Below are 26738 nucleotides of genomic sequence, written 5' to 3' on the forward strand. Positions count from 1 at the left end.
AAGTTTCTTTCCCTCAATAAATAGAGGAAGAACAAACCTCAGCCCAGATCCTATATAAATAAAGCTCCGACTTCAGCAGACCCCACACTTCTGCATTAGCAGCATCCTAAATACTGTATTTTTGTTCGAAGTCTACAAGGATACTGAAGTCTGTCGTTTACACTCATTTGCACTGGGAATTGGGAAAAGGCTGTCAGTGCAGTACACTTTTGGTTTCAGGAATGTCTACACTTCTAAAATTCAAAAATGAGAGTTCAGGGTCTAACAGTAGGAAAATAAGGGCTCTCATAAAGCCCTGAACACTTCCATTCAGAAATCTCAAGAGGGGCTGAAGTGACTGACAGAACACTGCTAAGGTACAGAGAATTCAGAATAAAAGTGATTTTGGTTGTTTAAATGAACACCCAAAATATTTTTCTAAATTAGATTCTGAAAAGTTTTGAAAGTCAATAAAATTGAACCATTTTCTCCATATAAGGGAAAAATCATCACACTGCTAGTGACTTGACAAAAATATTCAGAAAGAGATTCAGCACCACGTAAGCAGCATCAAAGGCCACGGACTGGCTCAGTTTCACTTCTAATCCTCTCCTAAAGGGTTCAGAGCAAATGTGCTACCCTGTGAATGCAACTGTGTTATGTCACCCCATCCCATGCACACTGAAGGGAACAGAAGAGTCCTGGTGAAATGAACAGCAATAACTCCAGCAATGGGCCAGAATAATTTATGTAGATACAGCAGTGGTAGTATACAGCTAGCACATATTTCAGACATAAGGATAGATTACTGGGTCTTGTCAAAGAGATGACTAGATGTGAGGCATAGGTTCAAAAGGATGAACTGACTCAGGAACAGCAAAGGACTTGCTTCAAAACGTCAAAGCCAAGCCAAGAGAAGAAACTGTCCTACATTTCTGCCTCCTATTTCCCTGTTGTCACTTGACACACACAGCCCAATGACTTCTCTATGTGCCCTTTCCTCCAAAGTACATCTTTAGAATTCAGAAGAGTGGGAGATGACATAATCGTGGTGACATGTGACACCAGAAATATCATCTCTATTCAGCTCTAGCACTGAGTAACAAATTAAGCAGTTAAATGAGCAACTCACAAAAATTGCTATTACACCAGTAGAGTGGAGGACAGGGATTGAGAGTATGGGAGAAGGGGAGAGTATGGGGAAGTACTGGGGAATGAAATCTACCAAACTATGCAAAGTCCACAAAGAAATAAACCACAACAATGTATCATATATATGATATATTTACTTATGTGATATATATTCAACTCTTACAGTTTGGATGTGAGATGTCCCCCAAAATCTCCTGTGTTTCTATAGGAATATTCAGAATTTAAAGGTGAAAGTGTAAGAGCTGTAAGCTAATCAGTTCATCCTAGTTTCAATGGTCTGAATGGTAACTATAGGCAGGTGGGGCGTGGCTGGAGGAGGTGGGCCACATCATTAAGTGGAGTATCATCAAAGGAGTTTGGATTAGCTGACTTATCTAATGATAAACTTCTCCTATTCAACTTTGCAATAATTTTATAGCTTTTATTTTTTTAAGAGCAATTTTAAATTCACAGCAAAACTGAGCAGAAGGCATAGAAAATTCCCATATACCAACATGCATCAGGTCCCCCAGTTTCAACGTCCCTCAGCACAACGGTACATTTGTTACACTTGATGAACCTAACCTGGCATGTCATTATCAGTCAAATAATCATTTTTAATAAACACTGATCTTATATTAGCTTTGAATGCTTAAATACAAATAGTATAGTGTCTATATTTATACATAGACTGCAATTTTTCTTACTTGGCACAAAACTCTTTTGAAAGGACTAGTACTCATATTCAAAATGATAATGACATTCATACCCTGGGACACTTCCAAGAGATTAAACTGGGAGACAGGGAATGCTCATTTAAAAAAATTTTGGTCCCAGCACATCTTCTACAAACTTAATCTGTGATAAGCTGTATTATTTTTTATTCATTAACTATTGTCAGAAGCAAAAGTAAAAATCACTCTTCTTTTGAGACATATTTCATTAATAAAAGCAAAAAAATAATATTAATTATGAGCATTAGTAAATCAGAAAAACTAAAGCCATAGTAATATCATTAATTTGTTAAGAAGAGTAGACATTTGAATTTGAATTATTAATAAACTATAAGAAAGCACCTAAAAAAGAAATGTTTTTCTGTTCATTGGAATAGTTACAGTGACAAGCATCTGACATTATCTCTTAGGGAACTGTTCTTTTCTTTTTGTATCTGTAGACATATTCATGACCTTTGTTTTATCAAAAATTAGTCCTTCTCCCAAACTATCCAGTGTCACCAGCAAGGAAAAGAATTAATGACAAGCAATTTAAAAATAGCTAATCAAAGAAAGAAAAGGTTTTTTTTTTTTTTTTCTTCCCAGGTGTTTTGCAATTATCATACCACAAATTTCACCTGATATGATTGAATGCTTTACAATAACAGCCATTTCTGTAGTTCTCAGTGTGCCAAGTACTAAAAACAGCATCCTGGTTTTAGGGACTGCTAATCCTACAAACATTTAAAGCTAGAAATGAATCCCTCTGCTTTGCAACACCAGCACCCGTCTGTTTCAGATGAGCTAGAGCCCCAGTTACTAAACTTAGTGTTACCCAAATAGTGGCTCTCACTTCACTTTCAATATCACACAGTCCAAGACAGTTTTAAATTCATGTTTCAATCTTACTGACGAGAGAGACTCGTGGCGGTTTCATTATCAATTGTAGATATTTTGATCACTCTCATTAAACACTAAAATTACAAAGCTCTAATGTGACTAGTAATCCTGATTCAAGCAGGTGCCCTTTTCTGTTCCCTCTAAGGTCATTGACAATTCTACAACATCCCCACCAAATTTGAAGCAATTTCTGTTTTGAATATTTATGTCATTTACGTAAATGTGTCATGGTTCATAAAACTTCAAATTATTCACTCTCCAAAGCAATAGTGATCTACATGTATTATTGAGAATTTATGTATTCTTTAAAAATACTTATTAGATTAGGCTACAAATTTATACTTATTTGGAAGGGTTCTATTGATATGATTGATAAATCAGAAATTTGAAGTCAGCTGCCTGGGTGTGAATCTTGGTTGCTTTATTAATTAACCATGAGGCCTTAGGTACGTTTCTTAGCCTCTCTGTGTTTCCAGGCTCATCAACTGCAGAGAATGCACATAAATAAATATGTAAGCACTCAGAATGGTGCTTGGCACATAGTAAGGTTATGTGTTAGCTATTATTATTGGTTGTTTCCATCCTTAATGTATCTCCTAGCTATATTTCACCATTTCCATTGCCACTCCACAAGTCCAAGTCCTCCTCATCTCAGTACCCTATTATTGCAGTAACTAGTCTTTGTTCTTTGGTACTTGCTCACTGGGTACTTATTTCAATATAGCAGCCATAGCCATCCTGTAAAAAATGTAAATGGACTCATATTACCCTTCTCTCAGAACCCTTCAATAACCCTCAGTGTCACCAAGAATAAAAGTCATAGTCCTTATAAAGGACCCCAGGATCCCCCACTATTGAATCTCCCATTACCAGTACATCTAGGTCCTCACCTCCCAATTCCACTCATTTTACTCCAGTCTCCTGGGGCTCATGTTCTTCATGCCAGCAAAAGACCCTCTTTTTACTGTATGCCTATCATTCCCTTCCTCTGTGTCTGTGGTTTTACCCTAGTCACCAATATAGGAGGCCATCTTCTAGGCTACACTCAAAAGAGTCTGTCTTGGTGGAATCTCCTCCACTCATCTCATCTACAACTCAACCTCCCAATGTTTTCTCACCTTACTTTATTTTTCTTTTTAGTACTTTTTTTGTGATCTAAACTATCATATTTTATCTAGTGATCTCTTCTCCCTTTACCTCCATATAACTATCTAAGCTCCCCAAGATCAGGGTTATTTTTTTTTTGGTCTGTATTGTTAACAGCTATATTCTTAGTGCCTAAAACAGTTCTTAAAACAGATGTTTAATAAATAATCAGAAAGATCAAAGGGATAGATCCATAAATAAGTGTATGGATAAAAAATAAGTGAATTATTTGATAAAGGCAACACTAAAGTTACTGAGACATTCAGCAAGGAAAACCTCCCCGGGTTTTTATGGCCTCAATTTTGATAAATGGCATTAGTATAAATTTAGTATAAAAGTAAGCTTTAAGACAAGAAGTTTCTCATATGAGACTTTTTCTATTTTTTGAATAAAAGTAACCCAGACATACCACATTGATAGAAAGAGCTCTTTCTTATAGAAGAATTCCAGCTAATTATTGAAGGACTGAGAGAAATAGGAAATCACCATTAGATGAACAGAATAATAATTATAATAATTATTGTGGACAAGATCTATTTCTGGATAGTGAAATTACTGGGCCAAAGTTTGAGAAGCAGGATATTTACACAGTCTCAAGGTATCATCTCTAAGATATGTATTAATCACAAGGTGGAAAAACAGTAATTCCACAGTGGAGAAACCTAGCAGACATCATCTTTTCCAAGAGATAAAGGTTAGCATCACTAGTGAAAAAAAAAAAAAAAAAGAAAAGAAAAAAGAAAACAGACATCACATTCTTCCTGATAGTATGAACAGAGAAGGGCATATCGTTTCTATGACATTCCTTTCAAAATCTATACTATTATTAGAAAACATCAGATAAGGTTGGGGGCCATAGCTCAGTGATTGAGTGCCTACCTAGCATGCATGAGGCCCTAGGTTCAATCCCCAGCATCACAAAAAAGAAAGAAAATAAAGAAAACATCAAGTAAGTCCTTATGGAGGAAAATTCTACAAAATACTTGACTGGTACTATTGAAAAATGTCAAGGTAATGAAGGAACAGAAAGATTAAGGAATGGTCAGAGATTGGAGGAGACTACAGAGAGATCAAAAGCTATATGTAACAGGGGTATTAGATTTGCTTCTGGAACAGAAAAAGGACATAAGTTTTTAAAAATGAGAAAGTTTGCATATTGTTTACAAGTTGCTGAATATTTTGTTTCAATGATAATTTCTTAGTTTTGGTAAATGCACCATGGTTATGTAAGATGTTAACCTTGAAGTTCAATGAAGGATATATGAGAAATTTTATTATTGTTGTAATTTTCCCATTAATCTAGAACTACTTCAAAATTAAAAATTAAAAAACAGAATCTCATCATAACTAAAACTGTACTTTATAAATTTCTTCTTAATTTATTTGTCCCACACCCCCTTCTCATCTTCTGCGATGGTTAATCTTGGTTATCCACTTGAGTGGATTGAGAATGCCTACAAAATTGGTAAGGCACACTCCTGGGTGTGTTTGTGAAGCTGTTTCCAGAGATAACTGGCATGTGGGTCAGTAAACAGAGATGGGAGACCTACTCTGAATGTGGGTGGCACCATCCAATAAGACAGGAACCCAGATGGAACAAAAAGCAGAAGGGGGAGGCTCAGAGGAACTCAACCAAGTTCAAAGCTTGATTCATCTTGAGTGGGTGGAGTTTTTGTTGTTACCAACACATGGGACATCAGACTCCAGTTTCTTCAGGTCTTGAACAAGAACTCACATCAGTGACTCTCCAGGGACATTCTAGGTCTTCAGCCTTGGACTTGGGGTGCATCATTGAGCCCTGCCATTCCTAGGCAACCAGCTTCTTTTTTTTTAATTTTTTTTAAATTATTGTAAACAAATGAGATACATGTTGTTTCTCTGTACATGGCGTAAAGGCATACCATTTGTGTAATCATAAATTTACATAGGGTAATGTTGTTTGATTCATTCTTTCCCTTCCCCCCACCCCTCCCACCCCTCTTTTCCCTCCATACAGTCCTTCCTTCCTCCATTCTTGCCCCCCTCCCTAACCCTAACTCTAACCCTAACACTAACCCCTCCCACCCCCCATTATGTGTCATCATCCACTTATTAGCGATATCATTCGTCCTTTGTTTTTTTGAGATTGGCTTATCTCACTTAGCATGATATTCTCCAGTTTCATCCATTTGCCTGCAAATGCCATAATTTTATCATTCTTTATGGCTGAGTAATATTCCATTGTATATATATACCACATTTTCTTTATCCATTCATCAATTGAAGGACATCTAGGTTGGTTCCACAATCTGGCTATTGTGAACTGAGCAGCTATGAACATTGATGTGGCTGTATCTCTGAGGTATGCTGATTTTAAGTCCTTTGGGTATAGGCCAAGGAGTGGGATAGCTGGGTCAAATGGTGGTTCCATTCCAAGTTTTCTAAGGAGTCTCCACACTGCTTTCCAGAGTGGCTGCACTAATTTGCAGCCCCACCAGCAATGTATGAGTGTACCTTTCTCCCCACATCCTCGCCAACACCTGTTGTTGCTTGTATTCTTGATAATCGCCATTCTAATTGGGGTGAGATGGAATCTTAGGGTGGTTTTGACAGCTTCTTGAACTGAGCAGCTACTAGTTTCCCCAGCTCTCCAGCTTGCAGACAACCATTGTGGGACTATCCAGCTTCTGATGCATAAGCCTATCTAATAAAGATGCTTGCATGATTACATGCACATTCTATTGGCTCTATTCTGACAGATAACACTGATTAATACAATTTCTCCATTGCCATCACTGACTGCTCTACTCTGTTCTCTCCTCATCACATATTCCACTGATGTCCTGTGACTGTCAAGTAAATTTAAAGATAGCAAATGTCTTAGAGACTGCCCAGTGTCTAATGTCCTCTAATTTTAGGAAAAGATACCGAAAGCTACATTCTCACTGTTCTCTATCTAATTCCAGTCCAGGTGGAACTGATGGAATGCAAGGACTTTGGGCACCTTGAGAACTATGCAGCTATGGGAGGCACCTGGGCGATGAAGACATCTGTCACAGCAACAGCCACATTAGTATAGAATGTTCCTCAGGTGCCTTTCCTACGGTGGGATGAAACAGGAGGCAGCAACAGGGCGTGGAAACACTACTCCAAAGAATATGGGAGATACCCCCTGGCAAAATGAATGGGAAAGCTTCTGAGGGAGGTCTGCATGGTCCAACCAAATAGCAATGCTAATGTCAGTGTGAACTCATTTGTCCCACTTGTTGGTGAAATCCGACTTTGATTTGCAGATGAAAGAAAAAGAGTAAGCAATATGATACTTAAAAAAAAAAAAAAAAAACTAGAGATAAAAAAAAAAATACCCTGAGGAATTGTGATAATCCCTAGGAAGTAGTAGTGGTGTTGAGTCTAATAGACATAAGGGGCTGACTTAGCAAAGAGAATACAGGCAGGTCTCTCAACCTTGGCACTATTAACACATTGGCTGCATGATTCTTCGTTGTGCACATTATTATAATATTTAATAGCATCCTTGGCTTCGACCTATAGATACTAGGAGTACATCTTCCTCCCAGGTTGTGACAGATGCAAAATGCCTTAAGTATTGCCAATATTACCAAAGAAAAATCTCTCCTGGTTGAAAATCACTAAGGTAGAAAGAGCTGATAAAGGACATTCCAGGCAAACAAAACAGTAAAAATAAAGGTATATTACAGAAAATTGTATAGGTGTTTAGGGAGCTATCATCAGTGTAATATCACATGTAACATGACATCCAAACTAGAAAAAGGAAAGAGAAGGACACTTTAGGCAGGGCTATTCACAGAGAACCTTGAATAGTTTATTGTGCTAAATAGTCACCATTTTCCTCTCCAGATATTCCCTCCTTGCTGTTCTCAGAAGGTTGGCTTTTGTAATATGACTCTCTCTCCAAGTTGAAGAGGACCAATGGGAGGCACTGGAAGAAGATTGGTGCCTGCGAGGAGATTTGGGGTTCTTATCTCCTAGGCTCCCTCTCTGCAGGCCTGTAATTTGGCAAAGTTACGTTCCCTTAAAGCTCCTTTTCCAGTGTAACCTCTTTCTAACTAAGTTCTAGCTACACCATTCTTTCTACATACTTCTCTTAGGACCAGGAGTGGTGAAAACATTAGGATATTGCTGGACTTCAGATGCCTCACAATCTGTTTGACACTGCCAACTTCTCTACAGTTTTCAGTTTCTCCTCAGTATTACTCTTCTGAGAGTAGCATGTTTCCTGCCGGAAGGCTAAGACACCATAAATATTTTAGATGTTATTCTAGAGTTAATGGGAAGCTATTCAAGATTTTAAACACAAGAATCACAAGCTCAGTTCATCGTTTTTTTAGTTTTCATCTGACAACTGTGGTCAGAATGGATTTCAGGGGCAAAACATTGCTTCAGAAAAAACAGTGAGGAAGATTTAGCATTATCCAGGTAAGAGTCCTGATTCTTTGACCAGAAAACGGTCAGTCAGTGTAAGTGTAGAGAGTAGAAACAATATGAGGATTCCCTTAGGGGTCACACTGCTTAGTTGACTCTTGGTAGAATGTAGATGACCAAAGAAAGGAAAGACTGAAGGCAAAGGCCATATTTCAACCTTAGGAGATGACAGAGTGATTGATCACGCTTGTAACCGACAGAATAGAAGCTGAGAGAAGCTGTCTAGAGTTTCTGAATGTAACAGCAGGAGCCACTTCATTGGGGAAAACAGTGAGTCCATTTTTTCCATGCTGAGTTTGAGGTGGGTGTTGGAAGTGCTCAGTAAGCATTTGCATAGGCAAGACTGAAGCCTGGCACGGTGCTCTGAATTTTAGATGAAGACTTAGGAATCATCAACTACACATAGTGGTTGAAATTTGGAGAGTGCTCTTAGAGAATATAGGCACTTAAAGAATGGCTAGAAATAAGGTGTCCATGAAGAGAAGAGAAGGAATGGCCAAAGACTTACAAAGAGAGAGCTCAGCTGGAGGATCAAGGGAGTACAGAGTTCGAAGAAGGAGAGAGTAACCCAGACTGTCATTGCAGAAATATCAAGTTCTTAATGTAGGCTGCTACAGCTGCACTTAGGAAATGAAGAATAACTTGGTTTGGACACTTTTCTAGCAGGCAAGTTATAAGTATCAACAATATGTCAATTTTTCTAGCATAGTGACTAGCACATAGACATTGGCTAATTTTTAGTTAACTTTCTAAAAAAAGCATTTACAAAAGTTCACACAGTATAGGCAGTAAGTGGTGACTGTCAGTTCTAAAAGTTAATAATAAATTATATGAATTTTATTGTAATTTAAGATATTAATATGAATTTGAAAGTGTCTGAACAGTGTTCTAGAAAATGAAGACTTTGCTTCTTTGGATGAGTATGTGGCCAGGATAAGCTACACTCTCTAGGCTACAGACTTCTAGATACAGTTGTAGTCCGACTAGTTTAAATAACTGTACCACATTAGTTGATGCTGGGGAAGATCCCTTCAAACAAAAAATTGTTGTCATTTCATGGTGAACTGTGTGAGTCACAGCTGGTTGGAACTTTCTCTAAAGAGAAAATGGTCTTAATTTTTCAAGACTTTTCTTTTAAGCATTATCTAGCAAAAATGCCAGTGTTCCATAAAGCACATACACATTTTGAGAGTATTTACCTTTTGATGTGAACCTAACTGGCACATAACTTCCTTGGATACACAGGGTTTTCCATCAGCTCTTCTTGAAGGCAGACAAATGAGCAGATCCCAGGAGCTCAAATCACCTAACAGCAAAACAATAATTTTTTGTATGAGATATTTTAAAGGTAGCATTTAGTTCCTCAAATTTAAAAAATGTAATTATTTAAATGTTAGAATACAAGTAACAGGAATTCTGATATATTTAAAAGAAAAAGTCAATATTCACAGTAACTAAAATTCAACTTTTCTAATTTAACAGGGTTAACATGTTTACATTATATTGTAGGGAAAGTTCAATTATCTAAGATGAGATTATGAAATTACTTTAAAATACTGAAATTAGAACAATTTAAGCCTCTAATTTTATTAATTTATAAAGTCTTACTTGAAGATTAGAAGGAAAGAAGATTCTAAGTCTTTAGAGATAGAAGAAAGTCATGAAATCAAATAGTGATAAGAAGTCAAAATAACACATATTTTTTCTGGGCCTGGATATTACCACTATTTTTTATAGACCTAAACATCAAATATACTTTCACACAACTTCTTAGAAGAAAAGGAGTATGTGAGGCAGAAAGTAAAATTCAATGAAAACAAAATAGATTGGTTTGTGTAAAAGAAATCTGTGATCTAGCTATAGACAGCACAGTTGAGTTCAAAATAAAGAGTATAGTGGACCAATGCAAGTGAAATTTCTACTATTTCACCAGGAACAAAGCTCTTTGTCAACAAATCATGGTAACTTTGGAAAATAATCTCAGAAGAGTACATTCTTAAATAATACCTGTACATTTTAAAATTAACATTGATGTGTGTATTTATTTTCCTTTATTCTTTTTGGCATATATATCAACATGCCTTGCACAAAATGGTATCTTACAAAATTTTTATTGAAAGAATGAATAACTAGTTAGGGATGGGGATATAGCTCAGTGGTAGAGAAATTGCCTGACATGTACATGGCTCTGGGTTCTAATCCCCAGGAATTAATCTAGATAACTAGTTCCTAATAGGATAGTAAATGTGTTACCTCATGGAGGAAAAAAAATACACTTCAATGTTTAATGTTGCTGATGCTGTAGAAATAGGTATTTCAAAAATAACCAAAGGGAGTGGGGGACACTGAGCAATGTAGAAAAGAAATGACATTGCTTGGGAAATTTTCCCCGTTTTTGTATGGAAAATCAATTAAAATAACAATTTTTGTACAGATTGCCTCTTGTTGATCAATCCTGAGATAAACATTCCCTCCGAGTAACTATTCATGGCAGATCTCACCATTCACTTCCTACATTAGTTATAATGATTTCTGAAAAGTTTAGGAAATAATCAGCTTCTTCAAATCCCTCTCTTTTCAAATTTCCCAGAATTTCTCACTTGAGAAACATAATGCTTCCCAAGTAAGGCTTCACAAAAGAAAGGACTCACGAGGAAGAGAGCCCTATGTCAAATAGGAATGAAATTCCACTCTCCAACAATCAAGTTTTTCTCAGTTGGACAAGTAATTTCAGGGCTCCTCTGTTTCTCTGTTCTGTTGCTGGAAGAGAAACTTTGCAGACAAGCAAAGGGATCCCGACAATTCAAACCATAGAACTTCTCCCTTGCCTTAACGTATCCCAAGATGTTGGAAGATAATGCAATAGTCAGGCCACAGGGACAAGGAGAAATAATGCAGGGCATTTGGAAATGAGAGAAACCTTATTGTTGTCACAGCCATCAGGCTTTAGGCTTGAAAGATCCACCATGCTTCATTTGGCCTTGCTTGGAAGACCTTTAAACCAATCCAACAGCTAGAAGCAAATACAATATGATACTTCCAATACTTTAATTTAAACATGCAGCTGGCTTTTTCAGCCTAACCTTTGATTTGGATTCAAAGAAAAACACAAAGACTGTTTTTATTCCATATCATTTCTAATCCAGGAAATACTAAAATCTTAGGGAAAAAAACCTCCTGTCATAAGATTCCCAACTAAATATTTTAAGAAGATAAGGATATGCAAAGAGAAGGATTTTAAATTAAGGCCTGCATTGTTTGAGTCTTAAAGGCAGAGCCTATATTTGATATTCCTCTAAGGTATGCCACCCCTCGCTTCAGAAGGCACATTCATGATTTCTAGAGTTGATAAAAAGAAATTTATATGTGACCCATAAATGTCTAAAACTGGAAGACACATTTAAATAATTCAAAACATTAAATTTATTGAGAACCTCCAATGAGAAGATACATTGTACTAGAAATATGAAAGAAAACAGAAAAAGAACAGATGGTGACTGTCCTCAGCAATCTATTTGAGGGTTCTAAGACACTAAAAAGAATTTAGGATAACTTTTAAAGCATCACACAGTTTCTTGGCATTTGTAAGGGTGAAACCTCCTCTCTCAAAAGTATTTGATTAATATTTTAAGTTAAAAATCAATAATTTAAAACTAGTCTGTAGCCCATAAATTTCCTCCTTAAATGAAGTAAAGTATAACTGAAATTTTAAGAGATGTCTTCATATACATCTTCCCTAGTTCTTGCTACCATGATCTGGAATTGCTGATTGTTTCCACTAAATCTCCTATTCCCTCACTGATGCTACATCAACCTCCCAAACCTCTACTTACCAGTTAAACATTCAGTAGCTCTTTCCACTCTACATTTCTATTTCCAACAATGACAAGATAACTCACTTCCCCCATTCACTCTTGTACTCCCTTTTATTTTTTATGAAGAGAATGTTTTTTTTGTTTGCTTGCTTGCTTGCTTGTTTGTTTGGTGAGAGATTCTGTGTATTCAACTTTGCTTAAAGAAACCTAAAAACCATGTTGATGTGTAAAAACTGGACAGAGAAAAAAGCACATACAATATCTAAGTAAATCACATCCTGAAGTGATCCTTGGAGCATTTTTATCTCAGCAAAATTACAAACTAATATGTATCCTGGGGCTTGGGGGCAATGTTCCACGAGCTGAAAGCATGGACATCTAGCTGGCCAATGTGCAGGCTCTACAGCAGAGATCATAAGCCTGGAGGCAGACGGGAAAAACCAGACATCAGATGGGTTGCATTTGGCCTGCACACTGCTTGTTTTGGTTTTGCTTTAATTTTAAGTATTTGCCAAAATGCAAATGTCAGCATGATCCACATAAAATTTCAGAATTCGGCCTTCATTGAAACCTTGGAAGCTCTAGAAACGTGGGGTCCCTCAAGGCAGCAAAAGGCTGGTGCCAGCTTCCCACATGTTCTCCACCTGGCCCTAGGTCGGTCTCAGCTCTGCATCTAATAGCAGCACATAGTGTTAGAACTGCTGCAAAACACTGGTGTGTCAGTTCTCCACGAATTAGTCATTTGGCCAATTGTTATTCCATTTTTTAGCTTTTAATGATTTAAACAAAGTGGTTTTCTTGAAGTGAATTCAAGCAGATTGATATTTGGTCAGTTGGTTGCAGAGAGATGTCTGAACATCAAACCTTTTGATCTCCAGATTTGGCATGATCTTCCACAAGGTTGAGGAAGTTCATTTCAAATCCAAGTACATTTTATTGGTTGTGTTAAAATTGGCAAGGACTGAAGCATGACCTCTTAAAGTTCTTGTTCCTCTCAGAGCCTGGACAAATGGGGGGGGGGGTGGTCTGTGGAAATCTTCTTTGTAGTGTCTCTTTTCTTAGGTTGTGAAGCTAAAGACAACAAGTCAGTTGTAGATGGGCTGACCTCAACTTTTCCTCCTTCAAAATCTGTTTGGACTCTTTCCATGTGAGCCTGCTTTGGGGCCAATGCCATAGTGGCAAGTGACTTAGGACAGATTCTTCCTAGGCATTAGGGCAAATGTTCTTTTTGGGTGTCTTTCTTAATGTTCTCCTTCTGCCACTAGAAGATTGACATTGGAATGATAAGAGCTGAGAAGTCAAGTTTGGATTTGGAGGGAAAAAAGGCAAAAAATGTTGCCAGTTTGGAGGGAAGTTTATTAGGTTTTCCTAGCATGGAGAAAAATGAGAATTTAGTGTGGTTTAGCCTTACTTTTTAGAATACTGCATCAGAATTTGGGATCTGAAGACATAATGAATAAATAAGTAATAGTAATGATAATATGAATATAAGCAGCTAATAGTTCTTGAGTATTGATAATGTGCCAGGTATCATTTCAAATATTGGTATTAACTCATTTTTCCACACAATAGTGAGTATTTTTTTTATAAGCACATAAAGGATCAATACTTTAAGCATGGTTATTCATCTGGTTAGTAGTAGGAACATAATTTGAATACTGAAAGTCCAGGCCTAGAGGCCATGTCTTTGGCACCATTGATTAGCCCTTCAAAGAACAAGAAGGCAACAGAAAAAAATGGAGCTATTAATGCCTTCCATGTATTAATTTATGAAGTACTTCCAACAACCCTGTTGCATACTTCCCAAGAGAAGAAACTGAGACATACCAATCATCTAACTTTGCTCTTTTTCAGTTATTGTTTAATGCATCTATTTTCTCTTGGGATTTGGAAAAAAGAGTTAACAGGTATAGCTTGGGTATTCTAGATCCTTACATAGTACAAAAATATCCATTGCATTGTTAGCACTGCTGCTGGTAATTTAAGCTAAATCTTCACACATAAAAGGAACTTACTAGCTCTCAACTGCCCGTGAACTCAAAAATCATAAATATTGAGTTGGCTTTCACTTATTTTTGAAAAGAAATCTCTAAAAGTTCCTTAGGCTTTTTAAAAGAGGGTTAATATTGTATTTTTCCTTTTACAAAGAAACCAGAGCTCCTGAGTTAGAGCAGCCAAGGTCTTGAATAGAGAGGTCATAGGGCACAGTTCTAGGGAAAACAGGATGTGGGTGTTCTGTTCTCCTCCGAAAATGACAAAAACATGAACACTGTACAGGCACCTCCCGTAAAGCTACGAAACAAAACTACTGATAACACCCATCACTGTCATGCCTCCAATGTTTGCTCCAGAAAAGATGAGTACTCATGGCCTATTTAAGAAGGAGAGGTCAAGGTCCAGGTTTATTAATTGAAGCTCAAAAGGACACTGACTCTATGTCCCTACGTGTCCTCAGAAGCCAGCTGAGATCTCAGTGTTAAAAAAGTAAAATTATTTTTCAAGGTTTTTGTTTTGTTTTTTAAAACTCCATCATCTGTCTATTCTGTTCCTTACTAAGGAGTGAGGCTACCCCTAGAGTATTTCCAGTCCCCTGCAGACAGGCTGCCATGGAAAGCAAACAATTGTTTCCTGGCTCACAAATGACCTCCCTCATTGATAAGGTCTGCAGGATCCGTATTCTAATCTAGTAGAACACAGAACTCTGAGATAGTAGCATTCACATTAGCATCATTCACATAAAAGCTGTTTATTCTTCAGGAATGAGAACTGTTAAAAAAAAAAAAAACTATGAACGTTAAGTTCACTCCTGCTTCATTTTTCTCCATAGCGTTTACAACTATCTGACAGATTGCATATTTCTTATGTATTTGTTTATTAGCTGTCCTCCCCTATTTGAACAGTAAGCTCTGTGAGGACAGGAACTGTCTATTCTGTTCCTTGCTATAGTCTCAGTACCTACAGTAATGGCTGGAACGCAGAAAGTACTTGCTACATTTTTGTTACATGCCTAAGTGAGCAAATAACTGAATGTGAGCAGCGGATGATAATTACAACACAATCAAAACCCAGTCTGTTGAAATTTTATCATAAAAATTAAAAATGGAAGAATTAAAAGAGAAACATTAGTTTTTTAAAAATTACATTAAGATATAATTTGGTTCTTAGCCAGTAAGGATTAAAGAGGAGAGGCAAACAATAGGAAAATACAGTTAACCACTCATTGTGCTTACAGAAATTACAAAGACAAATAGCAATTTCCAAGTGCTTAATATATAGTTTCCACTTTTGATTGAAACAGATTTATAAAGTCTGGTTTGGAAAATGAATTTGGCTGAGAGTTTCTAGGACACATAGCTATCAAAGCTACAGAAGCCAACCCTCATTTATTTGTAGTATTAGACTATCATATTCCATAAATATATAAGAAGAATATATTCTAAAGTTTATTTTCTTTCAGGGTAAAGAATTAAAGATGTATTGTGCATGCTAGTGAAGCCCTTTATCACTAAGCTATATCTCCAGCCCCCAGATGTTTAATTTTTAAATAATTCACAATATTTCTTTATAATGTAACATAGAAGAATATCATATACATTTACTACTCCATTATATTAGCCTTCTTTTCACAACTGGATTTTAAAATTCTTACTGAATAACAAAGTCTTACTTTCTCTGTAGCCATTCTTTATCATGATTAGTGGATGGTATTACATTCATGAGGACATTTTTAACTTATGGATGATAAATTAGGATCTATGCTTGATTCTACCACAAGAGTGCTTGGACATAAATTAGCCATTGGAAATACCTATACCTTGTCTTAAATCTTTCAGATTGCATTAAACAGTTCCCTATACTGTACTTTTAATGTGATTGATCTACAGAACAATAACATAGCACTTATAATTAGTTTTATTCTTGGCTATTCTTTAAAGACAAGAAACATTCACCTTATTGTTTGTAACATTATGATAGATGTTTATTGGATTGATGATTTCCAGTTTCAAGAGAATTATATAGAGAACTTGGAGATCCTCAATGAAGGACACACCATGGTCACAAAAATGTAATTAAATCTGGTTCTTGAACCCAAGAGCTGGGCCATGGGTGTTTGCTCTAATTCCATATCCTTTCAGGGCTGAGGTGAAACTTTATGTTTCACAACAAGAAATTCCAAACCATTCTCTGCCTGATGCTCTAGAGACAAACCGTGGATGCAGTTCTTCTGTCCTGATATCTGTCTTCCTTCTGCCCTAGGAAAGGTGATAGAAAATCATTGAGATTGTTTCTGGGAAGAGTTTTGAGCTCCTGAAATTCTTCTGATCTACCCACAAGCTCAAGAAATCAACATTATCCTAAACATTGCAAAATAAAAGATTCCTGCTCTGGAAAATTTTACTATTAAGAAAGACATGAAAGATGAGTTTATTCCTATGAAATAAGCTCTCTTTTAAAAATTGTTGTTTTTAGACTTACATGACAGTAGGGTGTATTTTAACATATTGTAACATACATGGGGTGCAACCCATTACAATTTTGATCCCATTCTTGTGATTGAACATGATGTGGAGTTACACTGATCATGTACTCATATGTGAGCATAGAAAAAGTCATGCCTGATTCATTCTAATGTCTTTCCTATAATCATTACCCCTCCCTTCCTTTCACTCTCCTTTGTCCAATCCAATGAATTTCTATACTTCTCCTCCCTACCCTACCTTGTTATGGGTTAGAATCCACATATCAGTGAGAATATTCAACCTTTGTTTTATTTGAGACTGGCTTATTTCACTTAGCATGATATTCTCCACTTCCACCCGTTTACCGGCAAATGCCATAAATTCATTCTTCTTTATATCTGTGTAATATTCCATTGTGTATATATATCACATTTTCTTTATCCATTTGTCTGTTGAAGGGTACCTAGGTTGGTTCCATAGCTTGGCTATTGTGAATTAAGCTGCTATAAACACAGGTGTGGCTGTGTCACTGTAGCATGCTGATTTTCACTGGGTATAAGCCAAGGAGTGAGATAACTGGGTCAAATGGTGGTTCCATTACAAGTTTTTCTGAGAAATCTCCATACTGCTTTCCATAATGGTTGTACCAATTTTCAGTCCCGCCAGCAATGTACAAGTGTAACTTTCCCCCCACATCCTCACCAACATTTATTGTTACTTATATTCTCTATAATTGCCATTCTGACTGGAGTGAGATGGAATCTCAGTGTAGTTTTACTTTGCATTTCTCTAATTGTTAGAGATGTTGAACTTTTTAAATTTATTTTTTGACCATTCATATTTCTTCTTCTGCGAAGTGCCTGTTCATTTCCTTTGCCCATTTATTGATTGTGTTATTTGTTTTTTAGTGTTGTTTGAATTCTTTGTATATCCTGGAGATTGATGCTCTATCTGAGGTGCAGGTGGCAAAGATTTCCTCCTATTCTGTAGGCTCTCTGTTCATGTTCTTGATTATTTCCTTTGCTGTGAAGAAGTTTTTTAGTTTGATGCCATCCTGTTTATTGATTCTTGATTTCACTTCTGTGCTTTAGGAGTTTTATTGAGGAAGTCTATTCCTGAGCCAATATGATGGAGAGTTGGACCTACTTTTTCTTCTAGTAGGCTCAGGGTCACTAGTCTAATGTCAATGTCCTCGATCCACTTTGAGTTGAGTTTTGTGCAGGGTGACATATAGGGAGGGGTTCAATTTCAATCTGCTGCATATGGATTATGGGTGTTAAATTTTTATCCTGCTACTTGGCTGAATTCATGTGAGTTCAAGATGGTTTGTTTTTTTTTTTTTTTTTAATTTGTTCTAGTTAGTTATACATGACAATAGAATGCATTTTGACGCATGGTACACAAATGGAGCACAGCTTCTACCGCTGGCTGTATATGGTATAGTCACGCCAATAGTATAATCGTACATGAACATAGGGTAATAATGTCCATATCATTCCATGGTCCTTCCTATCCCCATACTCCTCCTCTTCCCTCCCCTCACTCCCCTCTGCCCCATCCAAAGTCCCTTCATTATTTCCTACCCCTCTCCCTAATTATGGATCAGCATTCACTTATCAGAGAACACAATCAGCTTTTTTTGGTTTGGCTTATTTCACTTAGCATGATATTCTCTACTTCCATCCATTTACTGGCAAATGCCATAACTTCATTCTTATTTAAGGCTTAGTAATATTCAGTTGTGTATATGTACCACATTTCTTTATCCATTCATCTGTTGAAGGGCATCTAGGTTGGTTCCATAGTTCAGCTATTATGAATTGAGCTGCTGTAAACATTAATGTGGCTGTGTTTTATAGTATGCTGATTTTAAGTTCATTGGGTATAAGTCAAGGAGTGGGATAACTGGGTCAAGTGGTGGTTCCATTTCACGTTTTCTGAGGAATCTCCATACTGTTTTCCATAGTAGTTGCAACAATTAGCAGTCCCACCAGCAATATATGAGTGTACCTTTTTCCCCACATTCTCACCAACACTTATTATTGCTTATATTCTTCATAATTGCCATTCTGACTGCAATAAGATGAAATCTTAGAGTAGTTTTGATTTGCATTTCTCTAATTGCTAGAGAGGATAAACATTTTTTCATATGTTTGTCAATCTATTGTATTTTTTCTTCTGTGAAGTGTCTGTTCAGTTCCTTAGCCCATTTATTGATTGGGTTATTTGTTTTTGGAATTCATTATATATCCTGGAGATTAGTGCTCTATCAAAGTTACATGTGGTAAAGATTTTTGACCATTCTGTAGGCTCTCTCTTCACATTATTGATTATTTCCTTTGCTGAGAAGAAGTTTTTTAGTTTGAATCCATTCCATTTATTGATTTGTGGTTTTACTTCTTGTGTTTTAGGAGCCAGAGCAATCAGACAGAAGAAAGAAATTAAAGAGATACAAATAGGAAAAGAAGAGCTCAAACTATCACTATTTGTCAATGACAGGATTTTATATTTAAAGGATCCAAAAAATTCCACCAGAAATCTTCTGGAACTAATAAATGAATTCAGCAAAGTAGCAGAATATAAAATCAATACCCCAAAATCAAATTCATTTCTATACACCTGTGATGAATCCACTGCAAAAGAAATTAGGAAAACTAATCCCATTCACAATAACCTCAAAAAAATTTTTGGGAATCAATCTAACAAAAGAGATGAAAGACCTCAACAATTAATATTACAGAACACTAAAGAAAGGAATTGAAGAAGACCATAGAAGATGGAAAGATCTCCCATGCTCTTAGATAAGCAGAATTAATGTTGTCAAAATGGCCATACTACCAAAAGCACTATACAGATTTAATGCAATTTCTAATAACATCCCAATGACATTCTTCACAGGACTAGAAAAAGCAATTATGAAATTCATTTGGAAAAATAAGACACTCAAAATAGCCAAAGCAATTCTTAGCAAGAGGAGTGAGCCAGGAGGCATCATAATACCAGATCTTAAACTATACTAAAGAGCCGTAGTAACAAAAATAACATGGTATTGAAACCAAAATAGACATGTAGACTAATGGTACAGAATAGAAGACACAGAGACAAACCCACATAATTACAGTTAATCTCATACTAGATAAAGGCACCAAAAACATACATTGGGGAAAAGATAGCCTCTTCAACAAATGGTGTTGGGAAAACTGGAAATCCATATGTAGCAGATTGAAATTGAACCTCTGTATGTCAACCTGTACAAAACTCAACTCAAAGTGGATTGAAGGCTTAGGCACTAGAATAGAGACCCTGCACCTAATAGAAGAAAAAGTAGGCCCAAATCTTCATCATGTCAGCTTAGGACCTGTCTTCTTTATCAAGAAGCTTTTTGGTGGAGTGTTCGGTCTTTTAAACATAGAATCATGTCTTTGCAAAAGGGGATAGTTTGAGCTCTTCTTTTCCTATTCATATCCTTTTAATTTCTTTCGTTTTTCTAATTCTTCTGGCTAGGTCTTCAAGGATGAGCTTGAATAGAAGTGGTAAAGAGGGCATTCCTATTTTATTCCAGATTTTAGAGGGAATGCTCCCAATTTTTCTCCATTAAGAATGATGCTGACCTTGGGTTTAGCACATATAGCTTTTATAAGATGAGGTATTTCCTACTAGCCCTATATTTTCCAGTGTTTTGAATATTTATGGAAGCTGAATTTTGTCAAATGCTTTTTCTGCTCTATTGAAATAATCATGTGGTTCCTGTCTTTAAATCTGTTGATGTGATGAATTACATTTATTGATTTCCTTATGTTGAACCAACCTTGTATCCCTGGAATGAACCCCATTGATCATGGTGCATGATATTTTAAATATGTTTTTATATACAATTTGCCAAGAATTTTTTAAGAATTTTTGTATCTATATTCATGAGGAATATTAGTCTGAAGCTTTCTTTCCTTGCTATGTCTTTGTCTGGTTTTGGAATCAGGTTGATACTAGCTTTATAGACTGAATTTGGAAGGGTTCCTTCCTTTTCTATTTTATGGAATAATTTGAGGAGTATTGGTGTAAGTTCTTCTTTGAAGTTCTTACAGAATCCACCTAGTTGTGGGCTTTTCTTTGTTGGTAGACTTTTGATTGTGTCTTCAATTTCATTACTTGAAATTGATTAGTTTAAACTTTCTGTCTTCCTGGTTCAATTGGGTAGGTCATATGTCTCTTGAAATTTGTTGTCATTATTCTCTATTTTATTGTTGTCATTATTATTGTCATTATTCTCTATTTTATTGGAGTAAAGATTTTGAAAAGAGTGTCTGATTATCATATGTATTTCAATAGAATCCATGGTGATACTTCTTTTTTCATCATGAATTTTGTTTATTTGAGTTTTCTCTTTTCTTCACTAGCTTTGCTAAGGGTTTATTGATTTTATTTATTTTTTTAAAGAACTAACTTTTGTTTCATTAATTTTTTGGATTTTTGTTTCAGTTTCATTGTTCTTGACTTGGGTTATAATTATTTCCTGTCTTCTGCTTTTAGTGTTGATTTGTTTTTATTTTCTAGGGTTTTGAAATGTAATATAGGTTATTTATTTGGAAACTTTATATTCTTTTAAAGAATGTGCTCAATGCAATGAACTTTCCTCTTAGAACTGCCTTCATAGTATCCCAGAGATTTTGATAAGTTATGCTGTGATTCTCACTTACTTCTAAGTATTTTTTTATGTCATCTCTGATTTCTTCTGTTATCCATTGATTAGTCAATAGTATATAATATAGTTTCCAGGTGCTAGAATGGCTTCTTTCTTCTATTTTATCATTAATTTCTAATTCCATTTCCTTATGATCTGATAGAATGCAAGGTATTATCTCTCTTTTTTTTTTTTTTTTTTTTTTTTTGTATTTGCTAAGAGTTGCTTTGTGGCCTAAGATATGGTCTATTTTAGAGAAGGATCTGTGTACTGCTAAGAAGAAAGTGTATTCAGTCCTTGAAGGATGAAATGTTCTATATATGTCTGTTAAGTCTAAATTATTAATTGTGTTTTTAGTTCTATAACTTCTTTATTTAATTTTTGCTTGGAGGATCTATCTAGTGATGAAAGAGTATGTTAAATTCACCAAGTATTATTTGGTTGTGGTCTATTTGATTCTTGAAATTGAGAGGGTTTTTTTTTTTTAATATGTAGATGCTTCATTGTTTGGTGCATTTATGATTGTTATGTTTTGTTGATGTATACTTCCTTAAGTAGTATGAAATGACCTTATTGATCTCTTCTGATTAACTTTGGCTTGCAGTCCACTTTATTTGAAATGAGAACAGAAATCCCTGATTGTTTAGTTGATCCACGTGAATGATATGTTTTTTTCCCATCCTTTTACCTTCAGTTTGTGACATCTTTGCTTATTAAGTGTGTCTCTTGGAAAGAGCATATTATGGGTCTTGCTTTTTAATCCAATCTGCCAGTCTATATCTCTTGATTGATAAGCTTAAGACATTAACATTCGATGTATTATTAAGATATGATTTTTATTCCCTGTCATTTTGAATGATTACTGGTTTTTAATTTGAATTAGTTTCTCCTGTGATTGACTGTTCTACTAGTGTAGTTCCTCCCATTTCTGGTTTTCACTTTTATTTTTTATTTCTTCTTCATGAAATATTTTATTGAGTATATTTTGTAGTGCAGGCCTTATAGTTGTGAATGCTTTTAACTGGTTTATCACGGAGGGTTTTTATTTCATCATCAATTCCAAAGCTTAATTTTGCTGGGTATAGTATTCTTGGTTGGCATCCATTTTCTTTCAGAGCTTGGTATATATTATTCTAAGACCTCCTAGCTTAAAGGGTCTAGTTTGAGAAATCAACTGAGATCAGGATTGGCTTTTATGCAAATGTTGCCTTTTGCTTTTCTCTGGAAGCCTTTACAATTCTATCTTTAGTCTGTATGTTAAGCATTAACATTAATAATGTGCTTTGGAGTGGGTTTGTTGCAATTTTGTATATTTGGGGTCCTGTAAGCCTCCTGCATTTGGTTTTCCATTTCATTCTTTAGGTTTGGAAAATTTTCTGATATTATTTCATTGAAAAGATTGTGTATTCCTTTTGGTTTCTTTTTTTCTGATATCTCATCCATCCTGATAAATATCAAGTTTGGTCTTTTCATGTTATCCCATATTTCTTGGAAGTTCTGTTCATGGTTTCTTTACATCTTTTTCCCATTGTGAACTTTATTTTCTAGATTATATATGTTGTCTTCATTCCCTGAAATTTTTGTCTTCCAAGTGATCTAGTCTATAGGTGATGCTTTCCATTGAATTTTTAATTTGGTTTATTGATTCCTTCATTTCGAGAATTTTGGACTAATTCTTCTTCAAGATCTCTATCCCCTTGTTGAATGATCTTTCACTTCTTCTTTTCTCTCTGATTTCATTTATTATGTCATCCTTGATCTCACAGATCAGTTTAACCATGAACTTTCTGAATTCTATCTCTGACATTTCCTCCACTGTAGTGCAATGGAGTCTACTGCTGAGGTAGTCTGGGTTATTTGGAATGGTTTGTTCCCTTACTTTTTCATATTGTTTGTGTGTCTACCCATCTATCTGGATTGATCTGAGGCTGTAGAATTTCTTTCTTTTTTTTATTTTTTTATTTTTTTATTTTTTTATTATTATTGTATACAAATGGGATACATGTTGTTTCTCTATTTACATGGAGTCAAGGCATACCATTTGTGTAATCATACGTTTACATAGGGCAATGATGTTTGATTCATTATTTTTTTTCCATTCCCCCCCACCCCTCCCACCCCTCTTTTCCCTCTATACAGTCCTTCTTTCCTTCATTCTTACACACTCCTTATCCCTAACCCTAAACCTAACCCTAAACCTAATGCTAACCCTTCCCACTCCCCAATATATGTCCTCATCCACTTATCAGCGAGATCATTCGTCCTTTAGTTTTTTGAGATTGGCTTATCTCACTTAGCATGATATTCTCCAATTTCATCCATTTGCCTGCAAATGCCATAATTTTATCATTCTTCATTGCGGAGTAATATTCCATTGTATATATATGCCACAGTTTCTTTATCCATTCATCAACTGAAGGGCATCTAGGTTGGTTCCACAATCTGGCTATGGTGAATTGAGCAGCAATGAACATTGATGTGGCTGTATCTCTGTAGTATGCTGATTTTAAGTCCTTTGGGTATAGGCCAAGGAGTGGGATAGCTGGGTCAAATGGCGTTTCCATTCCAAGCTTTCTGAGGAATCTCCATACTGCTTTCCAGAGTGGCTGCACTAATTTGCAACCCCACCAGCAATGTATGAGTGTTCCTTTTTCACCACATCCTCACCAACACCTATTGTTGCTTGTGTTCTTGATAATCACCATTCTAATTGGGGTGAGATGAAATCTTAGGGTAGTTTTGATTTGCATTTTCCTTATTACTAGGGATGTTGAACATTTTTTCATATATCTGTTGATTGCTTGTACATCTTTTTCTGTGAAGTGTCTGTTCATTTCCTTAGCCCATTTGTTGATTGGATTATTTGTATTCTTCGTGTAGAATTTTTTGAGTTCTTTATAGATTCTGGAAATTAGCGCTCTATCTGAAGTATGGTTGGCAAAGATATTCTCCCACTCTGTAGGCTCTCTCTTCACATTGCTGATAGTTTCCTTTGCTGAGAGAAAGCTTTTAAGTTTGAATCTATCCCAGTTGTTGATTCTTGCTTTTATTTCTTGTGCTATGGGAGTCCTGTTAAGGAAGTCTGATCCTAAGCCAACAAGTTGAAGATTTGGACCTACTTTTTCTTCTATAAGATGCAGGGTCTCTGGTCTGATTCCGAGGTCCTTGATCCATTTTGAGTTGAGTTTTGTGTAGGGTGAGAGATAGGGGTTTAATTTCATTCTGTTGCATATGTTTTTCCAGTTTTCCCAGCACCATTTGTTGAAGAGGCTATCTTTTCTCCATTGCATATTTTTGACCCCTTTGTCTAGTATGAGAAAATTGTATTTATTTGGGTTTGTGTCCATGTCCTCTATTCTGTACCATTGATCTACCTGTCTATTTTGGTACCAATACCATGCCGTTTTTGTTACTATTGCTTTGTAGTAGAGTTGAAGATCTGGTATTGCAATACCCCCTGCTTCGTTCTTGCTACTTAGGATTGCTTTAGCTATTCTAGGTTTTTTATTCTTCCAGATGAATTTCATAATTGCTTGCTCTATTTCTGCAAGGTACATCATTGGGATTTTAATTGGAATTGCATTGAATCTGTAGGCTGTAGAATTTCTACCTTACGAGTTTCTACTGTCCTTCTAAGTTACTAGTACCTTACAGATTGGGTGGAGAGTCCAATAATAGCAACAATGTAAGCAAATATATATTGTTAGAGTCTAGGTCCTTAGTTCCTATTTTGACATCTAGTGTTAATTTGTATGACACATAGGGATAACAGGCTTGGAAATTTCCATCAGTAAAAACAGTACATAATCATGTTTTATGTCTGGCTTAAAATCAAGCAATAGGTGTTATCTATGTTTTTCCCTATTAATTATTGCTGTGACATTGGTGGTAGGGGTAGATGTTACATACCTCAATTAGTATTAAGAAGATTTCAGGAGCTGGGCATGGTGGTGCATGACTGTAATCCCTGTGGCTGAGGCTGAGGCAGGAGGACCATGAGTTCAAAGCCAGCCTCAGCAACAGGGGGATGCTAAGCAACTCAGTAAGACCCTGACTATAAATAGAATACAAAACTTTAAATAAAATAAAAAATATTACTAGGGATGTGGCTCAGTGGTTGAGTGCCCCTGAGTTCAATCCCTGGTACCCCACCCCCCAAAAAAGAAGTGTTAAAGATAGAGTTGAGTATGTGTAAAGAAGAAGACATAGGAGGGAGGAAAGTGTTTGCAATTTCAAAGGATGAACAGGGCAGAAACAGTGGTAACTAAGGATATGTTGTTAGTTTGAAAAGGCATGAAAAAATATAAGAATGAAAAGGAAGAGAGAGAGAGAATGGAATTTGGGTGTCAGAACAGAGAAAAGAGGGAGGGAGACAAGGGAGATAGTGTAGTGAAATGATGATACAAAACAAAATCAAAATAAGCTAATAAAAAACCCTAACCATCAAAATACAGAGCATGGGAAAAATAACACCTTCAAAAACAAATCAAACAAACAGAAAAATAAAGCTACAACAACAAAATAAGATGAAAGAAAGAAAAAGAATGTTAGAAATGAGGAGAAAGAAACAAATATGAATATGTGTAGGAGTCCTTGAATCAGTCAGTACACATTCAAATAAAACAAAAATCCAATATGGAAACCCAAAGTCAAAGAGCAAAACAGAACTACTGACACAACAAACAAGCAACAAGAAGAACAACAATGAAAAAAAAAGAAAGAAAGAAAAATCTTGGTGAAATGTTGAGAAATTAAGGAGTAGTATCCATTTTGATGAACAAAACAGTGAGTGTATATGTTCATTTACTGTGCCCACCTGGTTCTCTTTTCATTTCTTCTTCAAGTATGATCGAAGTTTGAGAGTATGAACTATGGGTTGTGCGTCCTTCCTTTTATTGTTCTGCTCACCATGTTGAGGGTTGGGGTTTAAGACTTCCTAATTTCCCTTCTTGGGAGATTCATGTGGGTGGGCCAGATTGTAGGTGAAGTGGTGTGCAAGGAACTCTGGGTTTCCAGTGGGTGACAAAGCACCTGGCCATGTCCAGGTGGCAGGTGGATCAGGACCTGGTGCTTAATCCTGGGACCTGGTCATGAAGCTGCATGTTGGCCATGATGGGTCTGGTCATGAGGTAGTGTTTGGGGCAATTTGGAACCCAGCCACGTTGGAGGCTCAGCTGTTCTGAACTGAGTGGATCAGGGCTGGGTGCCAGGACCTGCAGGCTGGCCACAAAGTTATGTGCTGGACCAGGCAGGCTGGTCGTGAAGCAGAAGCCTGGAATGCAGGGCTATGGGCTGGCAGCTATCATGTGGGTCTAGTGGGTGGAGTAGTGGACCAGGTCAGGAGCTGGGTGTTGGGAGACTGGGGAGCTGAAGGGCACTGTTAGGTGCTGGACTGGTGCTAGACTTGGTAGGTCCTGGGGACTGGTAGATGCCAGACTGAGGAGGGAGCTGGGGACCAGGCTGCTACTGGGAC

At 36.3% G+C, this 26738-nt stretch overlaps 1 protein-coding gene across 3 annotated transcripts in view; it reads right to left on the reverse strand.

Moving 5' to 3' along the window:
* The window catches only part of Cped1 (cadherin like and PC-esterase domain containing 1), a 265317-nt gene that overhangs the window by 190136 nt on the left and 48443 nt on the right, over nt 1-26738 (reverse strand). For all 3 annotated transcript variants that reach the window (XM_047560301.1, XM_047560300.1, XM_047560299.1), the window contains one exon: nt 9512-9618. In XM_047560301.1, the coding sequence (XP_047416257.1) occupies nt 9512-9618 (107 nt within the window). The remainder of the gene's footprint in view (nt 1-9511; nt 9619-26738) is intronic.

The sequence above is a fragment of the Sciurus carolinensis genome, chromosome 8, assembly GCF_902686445.1.
Source record: "Sciurus carolinensis chromosome 8, mSciCar1.2, whole genome shotgun sequence".
NCBI lineage: Eukaryota > Metazoa > Chordata > Mammalia > Rodentia > Sciuridae > Sciurus > Sciurus carolinensis.